Genomic DNA, 17,288 nt, shown 5'->3' with positions numbered 1-17,288 from the left:
ACAGATCAAAAGGATGAAAAAATACAAATTCAAACCAATCCTTCTGTTCTGTGTCTCCTGACAGAGATATTTGCCTGATATATATACACATATAAAAAATGTTTACAGAAATATCTAAAATATTTTATTTATAATATCGTGATAATATGATAAAAATATACTTCGTAATTTTATATATGCACAGTAGACATTTTATTAAAACCCACATTTCTTTCCCTTCCATCTGCTGGGTTAATCAATCATAACCACTGATCAGTCTAACAGCATTAAGTATCTTTTATCTTTCTGGTGAATAATGAATGAACACAAGATAAATCTCTCCTCAGCAAATGTTGAAATAGGGACCTCAATTTTTTTTTTTTCTCTGCTGTTAAATGACTCTAAAAGAAAGTTTTGTTTTAGTTCCAGCTGGGTAGAACTGCACCATTCCAAAGCACTTTCTGCAGAGCACAGGAATGTCTCAACAATAATCAGGAAATAATCTGGATGAAGTTTTCCCTGCACTGGTAGCACCCTTACTCAGACCCCTGGATTTCTATCCAAGCTCAGAATTCAGATTACTCAGATACTCCCAACTTTGGCAGCCAAATAGTTGGGATTTGCCAATAAAATTCTTAACCAAAGGACCAAAATTGAGGAGAATTGACCTTCTCCAATCACTTCCCAGCCTTCCTGGACTACACCTTCCACATTTATTTCTGGATGTGAGCAGAAAATCAAATCTACAACACACTGTTGAAATTGTTTCATTCCAACCAGCAGGGCTGCCATTTGGGTTTCAGATTTTTCCTAATTTTTTCCAGAAACCCCAAGTCCTTAATTTTATCCAGTTTTTCCTGAGATCTTCCATCTTCTTTTTCTCCAGCCTCATTTTCCCTGGTGCTCCTCTGCAACACGGCCTGAACCTGCTCATCTCCACAGCCCTCAAATCTAAACCTCAGCATGTGAAATATCTGAAGTATTTTATGTCTCCTGATTGCTCCTTCTTGACTTCCACAGTCCTGCCTTGTTATTCCAAACCCTTCTGGTGTGAAGTGTGGTTATTTTATTAATACCTTTAATTAATCTACAGTTGTTCACTTGCCATGTGTGGCCTGTTTGAGTCTGGCTCTTCATTTCAGTGCAGTTGGTAAATTAAAGGTGCATTTATTTGGGGCAGGTGGCAGCTTTTTTTGCCCTCAGAGTAGCTGTTAGAAGAAATGTTTAGAAATCTTTGACAAGGCTCTGGATCCCACTCTTTGCCAGGTCACAGAGGTGGGAATGCAATGAAGCAGATGGACAGAGGCACCTCACTCCTGAGGTGGAAAAGCCAATTTCAGACCAGACTGGACAAAACCACTCAGCAAAGCCTTGCCCTAATTTATCCCCAGAGGAAATATTTGTTGCTGGCAGCTCATGGCAAACACAATGAGCAGGAACAATCCCCCAGCACAATAACAGCTTGAGTGTGGCGTGATGGATGCTTGGCATGCAAGCCTGATGTGAAACATTCCCCCCCCCAAAAAAAAAGCTAAAAAACCCAAGAATGCCTCCAGGAGACCACAGACCATGAAGAGAGTCATGAGACAGAATTAATCCTCAAGGAGGGCAAAAAGCCAGACTTGGAGGCACAAGTTTGCTGTCCCCAGGCTGCTTTTCACAGCCACTCTCTGCCATGCAGCTCTTGGCATGTCTGTGGCATAAAGTGATCATCTAAAATAATGCAGATATAAAATCTCTCCAATAATGAGCACTTAAAGAAAGAAATGGGAGGATGGAGTCCATGGAACAGTCTCCTGGGAATATGTTGCTCATCTTTTGCTTAGGAGAAACCCTCAAGCCCTGGCAATTAAAGTAAAATATTTAGAGTTGGTTTGTTTTGGTTTTTTTTTTTTCATGAAGAGAACTAAGAGTGCAAAGTGTGCCAAATGGTGACACTCAAATTTGGAGATGTCTCTGACAGCTGCTCTACCCCTATCCCAGGCTGGAATATCCCAACATGGAAACACATCCGTGGTACAGAAAGCAGAAGATGATGCTGGCAGAAGGAACCTCTGGAACTGTAATTTTACCACACGAGTTTCATACTTCTATGTGTGAATTTTGGTCCAGATATAGCAGAGTGGCTTTTTAAAAAAATTTTAAGTGCTAAGTCATTAAAATAAAACCTCTCCTCAGCAGCTAGCAAAGCCTCTTCACAGGCACTCCATTAACGAGTATTGTAATTATCAGCAAACAACTACTAAAAATAGGGAAAAAAAAAAAAATTACCGTGGGTCTCCTAAAAAGCAAGATGAAATATGAGGGAACTGAGTGCTCAGTGGGAGAAGAGGTGAGTCAGTTACTCTGGCCTTACCTCTCGTTTATTTGGTGTTGTGGTAGTAGCTGGAGTTGGACATCCCTCCCCCTCGGATGGCGTGGACGGCCGTCGGGGACGACGCCGGGTAGTGCCCAGGGCGGATGGGCTTGGCTGCAGAGGGAAAGGAGGGACCAAACGATGACATTTTAGCTTTCACATTTTAGCTTTCCACCTCCCCTTCTCCAAAGAGGGAAAGCCCATTGTTTCCCAGCTCAGAGCTGGGCTTGGCAGCGTGGTTTCTAATGCAGCTGTGCAGAAACGCAGCACTCCCTGCCTTGGCCAACAACAAATACACCCTGGTCTATTTTCCTGCTGGAAGTTCCTTTTTCCTGCTGGCACAGCTCTTCCACATTCCCATGCATTGGATCTGCAAAGATTATGGACTGTCTAACAACAGAGGGAAGTCACTTGGTGGGCAGTGAGGCACTTTTAATGTCCGATTTACACCATTCCAGAAGATTCAAGACAAAGCTTGGATGGCTCCCTACAAGAGGAAGCATTCAGTAGGTGACACTTTGTGCTGCATTATTCTCCCTCAGGATTGAATACCCCAATGTTGTCATCTCCTTCTAAACCATTCTCCTTTAGCAATCCCAACAAATCACTCCAGGAATTGCCCCATTCCTCTGTGCTGTGGACACATTACGTTGTGCCTCGGAAATATATCAATATGTGAATTACAAAGGAAGATTTTTTTGGAATTAAATCACATCAAGGAGTAATCAGGGGGAAAAAAGAGAAAGGGACAAGGTCCAGAAAGGCAAGGAAAGAATAAAAGCAGAGTGAGAGCGTGTGGGGGGAGGAGGAGGAGGAAGAAAGTCAGCGACTAATTTAAGGAGACAAGTTTTCAGGTCACTAGAAGGGCACACAAGACCCATTATGCCCTTTATTCACCCAGTGGAACAGCAGAGCCTCTTTCAACTCGAGGTGGGGCAGATTCCATAGGAAAAAAAAAAAAAAAAAAAAAGCGAGGCCTTTGAAAATCCCTGGAAGCATCCCCTGTGCTTTACTCCCCCCACTCAACCCCCAGCGAGCCTGGAGCACGTGGGCAGCCCCTTTAGCTCCATGTCCTCACCAATTTGGGCAGAGTGTGCTCTCCGGGCCATGTTTTTGGCTCTCACGGCCTCTTTAATGCGATCCACCTCCTGCTGGTAGCGCTTGCGGTCGCGCATGGCGTTCTCCTTGGCCTCCTTCAGTGCACTCTCCAGGGCCTTGACTCTCTCTGCCGTAGCTCGAAGGCGTTTCTCCAGCTTAGGAAGCTCGCAACGAAGATCTGCATTATCACGTACCAGCTGTGGGGGAAAAAGGGTCAAAATAAATGGAGGGTCAAAAGAAAAAGGGAGGAAAAAAATGTCCTCAGAGAAATGGCAGGTAAAGAAACCCTCAGAAGAATGGCGGGAAAAGTCCCTTCAGAGAAATGGCAAGAAAAGTCCCCTCAGAAAAATGGCAGTAAAAAAAACCCTCAGATGAATGTCAGGAAAAGTCCCCTCAGAAAAATGGCGGGAAAAGAAACACTCAGAGAAATGGCGGGGAAAGAATCTCTCAGAGAAATGGCGAGAAAAAGTCCCCTCAGAAAAATGGCGGGAAAGGTCCCCTCAGAGAAATGGCGGGAAAAGAAACCCTCAGGGAAATGGCAGGAAAAGTCCCCTCAGAGAAATGGTGGAATAAGAAACCCTCAGATGAATGTCAGGAAAAGTCCCCTCAGAAAAATGGCTGGCAGGAAAAGAAACACTCAGAGAAATAGCGGGGAAAGAATCCCTCAGAAAAATGGCGGGAAAAGTCCCCTCAGAAAAATGGCGGGGAAAGAAACCCTCAGAGAAATGGCAAGAAAAGTCGCCTCAGAAAAATGGTGGGAAAAGTCCCCTCAGAGAAATGGTGGGAAAAGTCCCCTCAGAGAAATGGTGGGAAAAGTCCCCTCAGAAAAATGGTGGGAAAAGTCCCCTCAGAGAAATGGCGGATAAAGAAACCCTCAGAGAAATGGCAGGAAAATCCCCTCAGAAAAATGGAGGGAAAAGTCCCCTCAGAGAAATGGCAGGAAGTCTCCTCACAAGGAGAGAGGAAACGCCACTGGTTGCTCTCCACACCCCAGGTACTAAAATTAAACAGGTTTCTTCTAGAAATGAATGTAAAATTCTTAAAGAGAAATTTAGAATGTCCTGAGTTGGAATGGACCCACAAGACCAAAATAAAGTGGCAAAAACCTCCTCAGAGGAATGGTGGGAAAAGTCCCCTCAGAAAAATGGCAGAATAACAAGTCCTCCCACAAGAAGGGAGGAAATGCCACCAGTTGCTCTCCACGCCTCATCTATTAAAATTAAAAAGAAATGAATGTAAAAGTCTTAGTTTAAATGGAAATTTAGAATGTCCTGAGCTGGAATGAACCCACAGGGATCAAGTCCAGCTCCTTACCCCACACGGGGCACCCCAACAATCCCACCCTGTGCCTGAGAGCATTGTCCAAGCTAGTTTCACTCACAAAATTCACTTGTCTGGCTGAGGAGTGAGATTCATTTAAATTGTCCAGAAAGAGCAAAGAAAAATAGAGTTTATTCCATTCAACTGAGCTGATCCTGAGAGATGAGGATCCAGGACCAACCCTGCCACTGCAGAGCACTTGACAGCCAGATTTGCTTCTCTGCATTTCAAAAACTGCAGCAGAAACCCTACATTTTCTCAGAACACAGAAATCTCCAGGATTTGGAAAATCCTTGCTCAACTCATTATTTTAAAATAGTAGTGCTTGAATATATCTTAGAGGCAACACCAGGGATCACCCCAAATTCATCACTTCCAGTGGTTCTGATGTGTTCACCTGTGTGTTCCCTACTCAGCCATGTGGAAAAACTGGGAACTTCACTAGGAAATCACTTTTAGGCTTGTAACTACAAATATAATGATTATATTCAACTTCGAATTCGTGCACTTCCTCAGTTTAACGTGAACCTGAGCGAGGTTCTATCAATTATACAAATCACATTTGACTTCCCACGCAGCAAGGGAGGATTGATTTTTAATAAACACAAAACTGATGCAAACGGGGCAGAAAATCCAGCACCATTTCCACTGAACAGATTACACAGCTGCTGGAAATCAACAGAAATCTGCTCCAAAGGAATGACTCTCCTTTTTCTGGAGAGAAAAGTAGATTAACAACCTCATTAATAATACAGCAAAGCAACAGCATGTCCTGACATTCCCAGGTTGTTTAACAATCAGAGCATTTTACACCTGCTGGGCCAGGCTTAGCGCTGGAGAAAAAGACAAACAAGCTAAAAAAATGTTGTCACAATGTGCTTTTCTGCAAGTGCTGAACCCTTGTTGTGTGAAATAGTTATGATACAAAACCCAAGCAGGATGCTATCAAGTCCAATGTCGCTTTTTCCCTCTAAGTTTCCTACAAGATGTGGATTCCTAGTTGATTTTGAGTAAATACACGCTAATGAGAGCTATAAAAACCCACATTTGAAACCCAGCAGATGCATGAAACAAGTGCAAAAAAAAAAAAAAAAAAAGGCAAAATGGTAAAAGAAAAAAACCACACTGAACATGTCCCAGTTTCCACATTTAGAAAGTAGGTCTTTAAACCATCTGTTCCCTGGGAATCTCAAAACCCCAAACCTTGTCACAGTCCAGCACTTCATGCTCTTTTGGCACTTCCACAGGAATTATTAAAGCAAATCTGGGAGTGTGGGTCACTAATACAGCCCCAGGAGAGTGCAGGGCACAGTGTTACATCACAGCTCTGAAAAGAAATCAAAACAGCTTTCGTGGTTTGTGTTGTGTGCCTGACCAGTGGGACACAGCTCAGCATACTGGGAAAGGAGATTTTAGGGAGAAATTCTTGCCTAGGAGGGTGAGGAGGCCCTGGAATGGAATTCCCAGAGCAGCTGTGGCTGTCCCTGGATCCCTGGAGGTGCCCCAGGCCAGGCTGGACAGGGCTTGGAGCAACCTGGGATAGTGGAAACTGTTCCTGCCCATGGCAGGGATGGAACTGGATGGGCTTTAATTCCAAATCTGGGATTGTGTGAAACTGCAATTCCATGAAGGAAGGAAGACACAAAAATAGAAAAGTCCAGAAATCACCAACCTCAGCAGCCTAGGGAGGCACAACTGCACAGAAAACCCCAATTCCTTTGTTTTCATTGAAAACTCTGCTGGTTGAATCCTCTCCAAACACCTCCAAGGTACCTCTGAGCAGCTTCCATCCAGGAATCAAATTTGGGATGTACAATCCATCCAGAAAACAGATATTTTAATCTATTTCCTACTGCCAAAACAGATCTATTTTCACAGAAAAAAAAATTCCTTATTTTCCACATTCCTAGAAGTAGAGGGAGAGGGAAGAGCAGCTCTAACTCCTAATGCCAAGGAGTTTAGTGAGCACCTTTTCCTCAGACAGCACAGGTTACCTTCCAAAATTATCCTTGCAGATCTTAGAAAAGTGCATTTTTTGATGGAGGAAGGGAAGGAGAGAAAGGAAGAAAGGAGGGGAAAAAAGGAGGGGGAAAAAATGAGGGGAAAAAGAGGGAAATGGAGGGAAAAGGGAGCCTTTACCTGTTTGTGAACCTTTGTAAGTTGTTCCAGGTTGTTCTCAAGAAAGGAAATTTTCTGCTTCTGCGCCGCGCTTCCACCTCCATCATCACTGTCCAGCTCAACGCTCTGCACACAAAATTGCAGCACTCAGCAAAGCCAGGCACAAAGTCAAGGGGAAACTCAGCTCTATGGAAAATTGGAGTTCCCCAACCCCCCCCCCCAAAAAAAAAATTATTTTAACTCTTTGTTTTATATTTAGGAATCGCATTTTCCCTTACACATACACACAAAAAAAAAAAAAAAATCAAGCTATTTTTACTGAGCAATTCTGGAAAATCAGGTAATGCTAAATAATTTCTGAAGCTCGTCATCTTTGAGAATTTTGTAGCTGAACTGCACTGGATAAGTTCATTTCCCTCAATCACCAACATTTTCCTTATCAAATTAGGACCAAATAAAAGCTGATAAACATCACAACGGTTTTAATCTTCATTCTCACTGCTACTAAAAAAGACATTATCCCATTTTGTAACTGCATGCACTAAAGGCTTCCAGCAAATCACAAGAATACTGCAATAAAAGGAGAAGATTTGGGTTTAAAAGAGCAAAGTTTTACTTTTTTAACACGGGTGGTAAGATCCTGGACAAACAGTTTACGCAGATTGTGAAGAGTCTGAAGCTCCCTTGCCTGGAATAAAAAAAAAATAATAATAATTCTTTTTAAAAGCACAAATTACTAGGACATAGTAGAGGCTCTGGTGTAAAAGTTCTCCTTGGATTTGAGTTGGTAACAGAAGAAAAGAACTCTGGATTCTCTCTCTAGAAATCACATTGGCCCAAACTGAATGCCACAAAATAAACCCCAACCAGCCCCAAAACCACAATGAAGAGAGCAACTCATCCAAAACTGGTAAAAACAACCTTTTAAAATTTTAATTTAAGTAGTTCAGAGCCGTTTACTCAAAAATTACAATATATATCACCAAGATACACAGATAGAGGGGGAAAAGCTGAATAAAGATAATGAAGACCTACCACTGTTTCCTCCAGCCCTTTGAGGTCTTCTCTTGCTTGTTCTCTTTTATCATTCAGGAGTCTGGAAAGATCACAACATGGAACACAAATCAATCAGAATAAACAGGGGAGAATCAACCAGCACCCACCTGGAGCAGCAAATGATACATCTTTAATTCTGCTTTTCACTGCCCCAAATATCCAATTTTATCACGTGGAAAGGCTGAGTCACCACCTCCATCTTTGTGTCCACACCTGGGATTTTTCTCTCTCCTTTCCAGGAAAGGCTTTTACTCAAATATCTGATTTAAAACCCCTAAAAAAAAATCAACAGAACCCCACCAAAAATTCCCAACTTCTTTCACGTTTGTTTTGCTGTATATTGAGGAATGAGAGATTTATTTAACACTTGCTGGGATATTTTATAAATTCAGAGCTCTAATAAACTCTTTTTGGCAATTATCAAAGCCACTATTGAAAAAAACTGTGGTATAAAAATAGAGAGTAATTGGTGATTAATTATTATAGTTCCTGCTGGCTTTGTTACTGAAATGATACCTTCAATGTGAATATTTCAACACAAATCCCTCTTCCTAGCACATTTTCCATGGACACGTGAAGAAGTTCAGGGACACCAAGTGAGGAAACTCTGCACTTACATGAGCTTTTCCAGTTTCATTTCTCTTTCCTGGTCCTCGATTTTTAATTTATCATAATCAGCACTCAGCTTCTCCTGTTCCAGCTGCAGCTTCTGGTTCATGCTGGAAATGTGAAAGGAAAAGTCAGCACAGCTCAGCCTGAACCCCAGAAGGAAAGGAGGATAAATGGGATTTCAAACGAACAAATTGGGATTGGGCAAAGAAAAAGTAAAGCTGTAACTCTCTGCTGAAAACTTCTGGAAAAAATGAAGCATAAAGAACCTGAAGGGTTTGATTTTAAAATACCAAAGAGCTTAATTCAGCTTAATTGCCTTAAAGGAGGACACAAATTGTTGTTGGCATCTTTCTGCCTTGCTTCCTCATTTCCCTACAATTAATCTTGGGCCACACAATAAATATGATAAAAGAATGCCTAGATTTTTAGGAAAAAATATAAAAATGTGTGAAAACGGGAGCTGTTGGAGTCACCCGGACTCTCAGAAGGTCTGGGGCAGGACTGGCTGCTGTGAGAATCTCAAAACCTTCCCAGGGATGTGGTTTAGGGGGGGCTGAACTCAGTGACCTTCAAGGCATTTTCCAAAGGATTCCATGGTCCTTTAAAACCTCATCACGATTCCAAGATCCTTTAAAACCTCCTCACGATTCCATGATCCTTTAAAACCTCATCACGATTCCATGATCCTTTAAAACCTGATCATGATTCCAAGATCCTTTCAATCCTGATCACGATTCCATGATCCTTTAAAACCTGGTGATGATTCCATGATCCTTTCAATCCTGATCACGATTCCATGAACCTTTAAAACCTCATCATGATTCCATGATCCTTTAAAACCTCATCACGATTCCAAGATCCTTTAAAACCTGATGATGATTCCATGATCCTTTAAAACCTCCTCACGATTTCATGAACCTTTAAAACCTCATCACGATTCCATGATCCTTTAAAACCTCATCATGATTCCATGATCCTTTAAAACCTCATCACGATTCCAAGATCCTTTAAAACCTGATGATGATTCCATGATCCTTTAAAACCTCCTCACGATTTCATGAACCTTTAAAACCTCATCACGATTCCATGATCCTTTAAAACCTGGTGATGATTCCATGATCCTTTAAAACCTCATCACGATTCCATGATCCTTTAAAACCTGCTCTCCTCCAAGCTCCTCTCACCTACTGACCTGCAGGTGCAATATAACCCTAATTTTTTTTTTTAAACTCTATAATTTTATGGCCCTGTTAAAGCTCCCCAATAAAGAATTAGGCACTGTAATCCACCCTGCAAAATAATTACAGGCTCGGCTGCTGCGTGTAAGGACAGAACTTACAAAGAAACATCAATCAAACCTAAAAAAAAAAAAACAAAACCCAAAGCATCCCGGGACAGGGGAAGGGCTGGGGAGGATGAACTTACTCCCTGATTTCATCGATGATTTTCTGCTTCTCTTCGATTTCATCCCTCAGCCTGGACAGCTGCTTCTGGTGGGCTTCCCTGTGGCTCTCCATCTGCTGCTCCAGAGCCTTCTGCAAACACCAGCACGACTCAGAACAAGCCAGGGACACACAGCTCCCTCTTTCCCAGCCTCTGGATCGGAGGGAAAACTCCCAAAACCGTTCAGGAATGTGCCTGGAATTTTCTTCTCTATTCACAAAACTCTGTGTCTACTCATCCGAGCCTTTAATTCCGTTTTTAGCAGCAGACGTTGCTAAAAACAACAATTTTGACTCGGTTTTTTTTTACCACATGAAAACCAAGGGCCTGGCCACAAATGACACTGATTTTACACCAACCCTCTCTTATTTCCCCTTTTTATTTACCCAGGAAATATTTGTACAGTTTTACCTGTGAAAAAAATAAAACCCAAACCTCTGACAATTGTTATACTTGTACAGCTCTACCTGTGACAAAAATAAAACTTAAATCTCTGAGAATTGTTTATACCTGTACAGCTCTACCTGTGACAGAAATAAAACCTAAACCTCTGAGAATTGTTTATACCTGTACAGCTCTACCTGTGACAAAAATCAAACTTAAATCTCTGAGAATTGTTTATCCACAGCCCTGCTGGTGAAATTGTTATTTAAATTGAAGTTCTAGGAGTAAATATGCCTTGAGCAGCAGGAAAAACTCAATTTATCTCTTTAGACTGCTAACAAAAGATTTGCTTTTTTACCTTAGAGCTGTAATCACAACTGCTTTAATCACTTTACAACTGCTTTAATAATTTAAAGTTTTTATAATGGAGGGAAAAGTTCTGCAGCTGGCAAACCTCTATCACCATCCTTGTAAAACTGTATTTTTCCTTCTCTGTAATTTGCAGCCCCATCAGAACAACTCATTATTGCAAGCATTTCTTGGCATTCCAAAGGAAAAATACCAGATATTTTATTCTTATTTCCAGGAGATAATCAGAATTCCAGCCAAACTTTGGGGAAGTAGCCTCTTTTAAAATCAAATTTATAAGAACCTAAATGATATTAACCCCAGCAGCCTCATTCACTACTGAGCAAATTGACTTTCAGCAGAGCTCCAGCAGCAAAAAATTAATGTAACACGGAGGTGAATAAATGTAATTTTTCACCATGTGAACAGGAAGACAAAATTCCACCCCAGTGAACAATCTCACCAAGAAATTCCCTCAAAATTTCCACTGTGCCAAACTACCTTCATCTCCTCTGCATCCTGGAGTCGTGTCAGGTGCTCCTTCTCCTTGTCCTTGAAGCTGACTTCGTGCATTTTTTCTGTTTAAAGGTGGAGACAGTTTTAATTTTCAATTATTTAAATTCTCGATTTTTAAAGAAATATAATTTATTCCAGGAGATGGAATAAAGATTCTGTTCTAACGATGCAGGAGATGATAAAAAGGAAAAAAATCTAAAAAATTTTTAAATTTTCTGCTGCTTCTTCAGAGTTGTGCAGAAATCCAGAATGATTTTAGGGCTGTGAATTTATATAAATCAGAATCTTAGCAAAACTATAAGAACTTCTTTTGATACCTACACATTTTCCACATTAAACTGGAAGGGGAAAACCAAGCAAACCTTAAAAATTGAGTCAGCTGGGAAAGACTAAGGGCAAAACCAAGGGAAGCAGCTTTGCTTGGAAAGAGGCAGGGATTTTGCAGAGGGACAACTGAAATTTATACAAAAATTATTTCTATTTTTTTAATGGAACTTATTTCTATTTTTAACTGAAATTTAGATAAACCCTGATGCCAGAATTTCACAGAACATTTAGCAAGGTTGATCGGGGCTGTTTGGCAAAGGACCTGGGTGCGGATTTTTACCATTTTTCACATCAAAACACAAAAATGAGTTTTCTAAGAGAGAAATGATGAGCACGAGATGCAAAGTTCTACCTTGAGCACGTAACTTGGCCAGCTCCTCGTTGAGGGAGTCCTGGGACTCCTCCAGCTGCCTCCTCTTCTGCTCCATGTTCTGCATGTAATCTGTCAGGGATTTGATCTTGGCTTCGTGCTAGAAAGACAAAGAACAGCAGTGAGGTGAGGGGGGAATTCCCCAAAGAATTCGGGGAAAAACTGTCCCACGTAAAGGAGTGAGAACAGAAAGGATTTCCACACCCAGAGGTGATGATGAGTGGGAGAACTCACAGGGAAATGTTTGGGGAGGGAGCTGAGAGAGCAGAGCTGTGTTTTTAGAGGTCACACTGATGCCTTTAGTTTGAAATTTTCCTGTTCTCCTTGGATGTGCTTTTCTGATGTGCTGGGGTGAGGAAGACAAACCTGTCCTATTCCAGTTAAGGACCAAAGTTCTCCAAACTTCAGGCCCTAAGCACAAATTATGTGGAAAGAGGAGGGTGTGTTCATGCACATGAACCAGAACCTATAAAAATGTGAGATTTTGTGACCAACCCCTCCTTTGCTTCCATCTTGGAGCCATCCAGGCACAACTGTGGCACTCATCCTGCTAGGGTGTGGCTTTACAGGCCTCACAATAAATACTCATTTTATTCCCCTGGACTCTGTGTGTAGCCTCTGTTCCAGCTCCCCCAGGCATCAACCCTCAGCAGCCCAGTTTGGAATTCAGGCAGTAATTCCAGAACAGCCCTGCAAGCTCCTGCCTTGGTGTTTAAAAAGCAGCTGGACCCCAGCCTTGAGGTGGCTTTGAAGCTCAGATGGATTCTCCCCAACCATCCTGATGGTTCTTGCCAAATGAACAGAAATAAATAGAAATCAGAAAAGTTTCCAGTGAAAACACCCCAAAAATGGAATTAAAATATTCTAACTCGAGGATAAAAATGAAGATGCTGTGTGGATTATTGCATCTTGATTAAAAAGATTGAGTAGGACTTGACAGAGACACAGTGCTGAAGGCAAAGGGGCTCTCCCTGCTCCAGATTTGTTTAGGATAACTTCAGGGAATGGGATCCAGGAAATGGGATGATGCCTTTCCCTTCCCATGTCCATTGCCATGCAGGTGAGGCTGTCAGAGCTCTCAGCCCCTCTCCACAGCCATCACCCACCCAGAGCCCCTCCCACCCTCTGGATTTCTATCCCGGAAAGTTTTCCATGGTACTTTGTAATTTGCTGCCTCGTTTTCTCAGCACACACCCACAGAGCAGATCCGGGGAGCTCCCCAAAGGTCTGGCTCGTGAAAAAACACAGCCGGTGATCTTTTAAATTGACCCAAAATACAAATAACAGAATCACAGAGTGAACCAGGTTGGGAAAGACCTTTGAGATCAACAAATTCCTGGTGAGGAAACCACCCTGGGGAGGAATTTCAGTGCTATTCCAGCAAACACATTTTGAGCAGGACGTGACCTTGCCAGAGCTCAGGACACAACTTCGGGATGTGCTGAATGAGGGGGAAGGGATGAGAGAAGAGGGAGCAAAAAACAAAACACCCAAGAGACAGCACAGCTCTGCTCCACGAGGCCCATTTCTCACTGCTGCAGTCTGTAAATCAGGAATCCCTCAGAATTCCTCAGAGACAAATCAGAGTGCAGAGATTGAATTAAAACTTTGGGATGGATTGAGGTATGTTAGGCCACTCACACATAAAGTAGAGGTGTAAGATTAAGTGTGAAAATCAGCAAGAAAGTAAGGATGAGTTTTAAGTGTTTTTAGAGAGAAAAAGTCTCAGATACCAGAGTAGAAGTGAGAGTTCTAGTGAAAAAACATAATCCTAGATACCAGCATTGAAAATGAGCTTCCATAGAGGCTCCAGAACAGTTTTACACATAATAAAACCGTAGTGAGAATATTGCTTGCATTTTTCAGCTAGAACAAGACAGACCAGGTGTATAATTTATTTGTAACCTGGCTGCTGAGCAACTCGAATTCCAACAGGTTAAGAAGAAGTGCTCTGAGTTGGGTGATTTGTATTTAACGATCTTTGCACTGGGGAGAGATTCACTTTTTGTTTTCTCCTTTTGTTGCTGCTCTCTCGCTTTTCTCCTCATCACCATCATCATCATCATCAGCCAAAGAAGAGAGAAGCAGCCACAGCAACATCAGCCCTGCCAGGATCTTTGTTTAAAACCCTAAACCAAAAACTTCTAACGTGAACGCTTGTAACCCTTTCCAATAAACAACTTGATAACAACTATTAGGTGTTTAAATCTTTAAAGAAAACAAGGGGAGGAGGTCGGGGAATGCAGCACAGGGACCCACCTGGGAGATGAGGAGCTGGCAGGCAGCGAGCTCCCTCTCACTGGCGTTCATTTTCCTGTTGGAATCCAGCTGGGCACTCTCCAGCTGCTTGCTCCTGTTCACCAGAGACTTCACCTCGGATTTCATCTTGCTGATGTAGAGCCTGGCCATGGTGAACTCCTCCTCGATCACCCCGTTCACATCTGCCAACTGAGCACACGGGGAGTGCCAGCTGTTCCCAGCTGTTCCCAGCTGTTCCCGGCACCTGGGGGGCTCTACAGGCCGGGGGGGGCAGCTCACAAATGGTTTGGGAGAAGAGGATGAATTTAGTTCTGAAAAATTTGAAACTCGTATTTGGGCGAAAAAAAATTAATAAATGAATGAAAAATCAGAATTGGGATCTGTTCACAAAGCGAAGAGAAAATGTATATATTTATATAAATATATAAATATTTTTATATATAAATATATAAATAAATAAAAATGCAGATAAATGAATATATTTATATATCATATATTTATATAATATATAAGCATATATATAAGATATAATATATATTATGTGTATATTATCTATTATATATGATATATACATATAATATATATAATATATAGTACATATTATATATAATATATGCATATATCATATATATAACAGATAATATACACAGATAATATATGCATATTATATATAATATATTTATACAATATATATGCATATATAATATATGCATATAGTATATATTTATATAATATACATGTATATATTATAGATAATATATCTTTATACTATATATTTATATAATAAATATGTATATATTATATATATTTATAATATATATTTTTATAACATATATAATATCTATATCATATATATTTATATTTTCACAAATTTATCATAAAATTTCTATTTGGTGTAAATTTTTATTTACACTTAATTACTTTATTTTTATTTCATATATTAAGGAGATTTTTCACCTCTATATTTATTAAGGAGACATCTTCCTTCAGAGCTTTTGGTTTGATTTGTCCTTTTATCTTGTATATTTTATTTATCTTGGTTATTTCAGCACACTCTGGGGGAAAAACCTTTCCCTGATATCCCACCTAATACCTGGGTTTTTTTTTTTCCCCAGCACTGCCAAGGGGAAGGAAACACTTGCTGCTTCTTCTCCAAAAAAATCCTGAAAAATGAGACTTCCTCCGAAATTTTCAGTCTGCTCTGACCCACATTAGGAGATGCGAATTGCCAACAAATTTGAAATTATTCTCCTGAGCGCTCCTCAGCGTGGCCTTCATTGCACGGACAGCTGTGCCCTGATGTGGGGATATCTCAGATCCCATAAAAATTTCCACCCACCCCTCTGCCTCTGCCTCCTCGAGCAAAGATTTCCAGTCCCGGTGCCTGCTCCCACGGCCACCAGAGGCTGCTGTGACATCTCCAAAGGCTGGAAGGAATCTGCAGCGCGCACAGGGACAGGGATCTGTGTCCTCTGCGGCTCCTGGCGACCCCGGAGAGCCTTGGAGCGACATCAACAGAAACTGAGCGACACGTAAGGAAAAATGTATCGAGAGGGATTTTCCTCCGTGCCGGTTTGAACCGCTGCTATTTCTCACGTGGTTTTCAATAGGCAAAGATGGCATTCACTGCACCAAGGAGATTTTCCTGGCCGTGGAAATTTTCCATCAAGGCCATTTAGCAATGACCATACAAATATTTTCTCTGAAATCAGCATTTTGTTCTTCTACAAACGTGACGAAGTGAGCAGCCACCTCCTGTTCTGTATCCCCAAAGCCAAGAGCCACACAAAAGGTGAAACCTCAAAGCAGGGCTGACCAAAATTTGCTGACCAAACTTCAGATGAAAAATTGGCCACCTCAGAAAGCCAATATTTTCATACTCTGGGAATTCTGAGTCATGCCACCTAAGGAAGGAGTTGGGCTCTATGTGTTTTGTTTTGGGAGGATTTCAGACCCCCCATCAATCAGTTCAGTGACTCCCAGGTGGGCTCTGGCCCCAAAAATTGAGCTGGGAATAACTGGGAGCTGTGAGCCCGGACACTGAGCCTGTCCCAGCCAGCCAAGGAGCTCTGGGGCATCTCCCCGTGTGCTCAGCCAGGATTTACACAGAACGTCCTGGCAGAAGGAACTGCAGGAACTGCACACATTGCACATCTACTGATGCTCCCACAGGGCTGGAGCCAGGCTGGGAGAGCTGGGAATGTTCCCCTGGAGAAGGGGAAGGATCCAGGGAGAGCTGGGAATGTTCTCCTGGAGAAGGGGAAGGATCCAGGGAGAGCTGGGAATGTTCCCCTGGAGAAGGGAAGGATCCAGGGAGAGCTGGGAATGTTCCCCTGGAGAAGGGAAGGATCCAGGGAGAGCTTCCAGCACATTCCAGTGCCTGAAGGGGCTCCAGGCGAGCTGGAGAGGGACTGGGGACAAGGGATGGAGGGACAGGACACAGGGAATGGATTCCACTGCCAGAGGGCAGGGATGGATGGGATGTTGGGAATTGGGAATTCCCAGATTTGAAGTGTCCCAGGCCAGGCTGGAGCAATCTGGGACAGTGGGAAGTGTCCCTGCTCCTGGCAGAGGGGATTTGGAACCACAAGAGCTTCAAGCCCCTTCCAAGCCAAAGCCATCTGGGAATTCCCTGATTTTCTGGAGTGTTTTCCCTGCAGGAGGAGCCCGGGGAAAAGGGAGAAGTTTTCCGTGCAGGGGAGAGCACAAAGACCACGCACGGTTTTCACGTCGTTGGTGCCGATGATTCCCCCGATCTCGCCCAGATCCTTGAGCAGCAGGTTCAGGATTTCCGTGGCTCTCTTCTTCTGGTGGTTGCTGAGCTCCTGCAGCTGGCCCAGCTCCCTCTGGGTCGCTGTCAGGGCACTCTGGAAAGGTTTAAAAAATAAGAATTACCCTTCCCCTCTGCAGGCTGGGCAGTTTTTGGGGGTATTTTCCTCATGCCTGCTGGCACATTGTAGTGACACATCCAGTTCCACCTTGGCATAATCCACTTTCACAAGTCACTTGCCACCAAAGGCTACTTTAGATCCATTAAACGGAGCAAATCCGCTAAGAATCTGATTTGCATAATACATCACAGGAGGTTAATCACAGACAAAT

General features: G+C 42.3%; 1 protein-coding gene across 2 annotated transcripts in view; it reads right to left on the bottom strand.

Annotated features, from left to right (window-relative positions):
* Window positions 1–17,288, bottom strand: part of KIF5C (kinesin family member 5C) — a 67,185-nt gene that overhangs the window by 2,208 nt on the left and 47,689 nt on the right. For both annotated transcript variants that reach the window (XM_088168408.1, XM_014891652.2), the window contains exons 15-25: window positions 16,907–17,053; window positions 14,187–14,375; window positions 11,910–12,027; window positions 11,216–11,292; window positions 9,965–10,074; window positions 8,545–8,646; window positions 7,907–7,967; window positions 7,488–7,559; window positions 6,893–6,997; window positions 3,414–3,630; window positions 2,336–2,449 (exon numbers count right to left, since the gene is read on the bottom strand). In XM_088168408.1, the coding sequence (XP_088024534.1) occupies window positions 2,343–2,449; window positions 3,414–3,630; window positions 6,893–6,997; window positions 7,488–7,559; window positions 7,907–7,967; window positions 8,545–8,646; window positions 9,965–10,074; window positions 11,216–11,292; window positions 11,910–12,027; window positions 14,187–14,375; window positions 16,907–17,053 (1,305 nt within the window). In that variant the 3' untranslated portion in view covers window positions 2,336–2,342. The remainder of the gene's footprint in view (window positions 1–2,335; window positions 2,450–3,413; window positions 3,631–6,892; window positions 6,998–7,487; window positions 7,560–7,906; window positions 7,968–8,544; window positions 8,647–9,964; window positions 10,075–11,215; window positions 11,293–11,909; window positions 12,028–14,186; window positions 14,376–16,906; window positions 17,054–17,288) is intronic.

Source organism: Sturnus vulgaris, chromosome 7 (genome assembly GCF_052056855.1).
Source record: "Sturnus vulgaris isolate bStuVul1 chromosome 7, bStuVul1.hap1, whole genome shotgun sequence".
In the NCBI taxonomy this organism is placed as follows: domain Eukaryota; kingdom Metazoa; phylum Chordata; class Aves; order Passeriformes; family Sturnidae; genus Sturnus; species Sturnus vulgaris.
The sequence above is the reverse complement of the archived record's forward strand: the minus strand, read 5'-3'. Positions and strand labels throughout refer to the sequence as shown.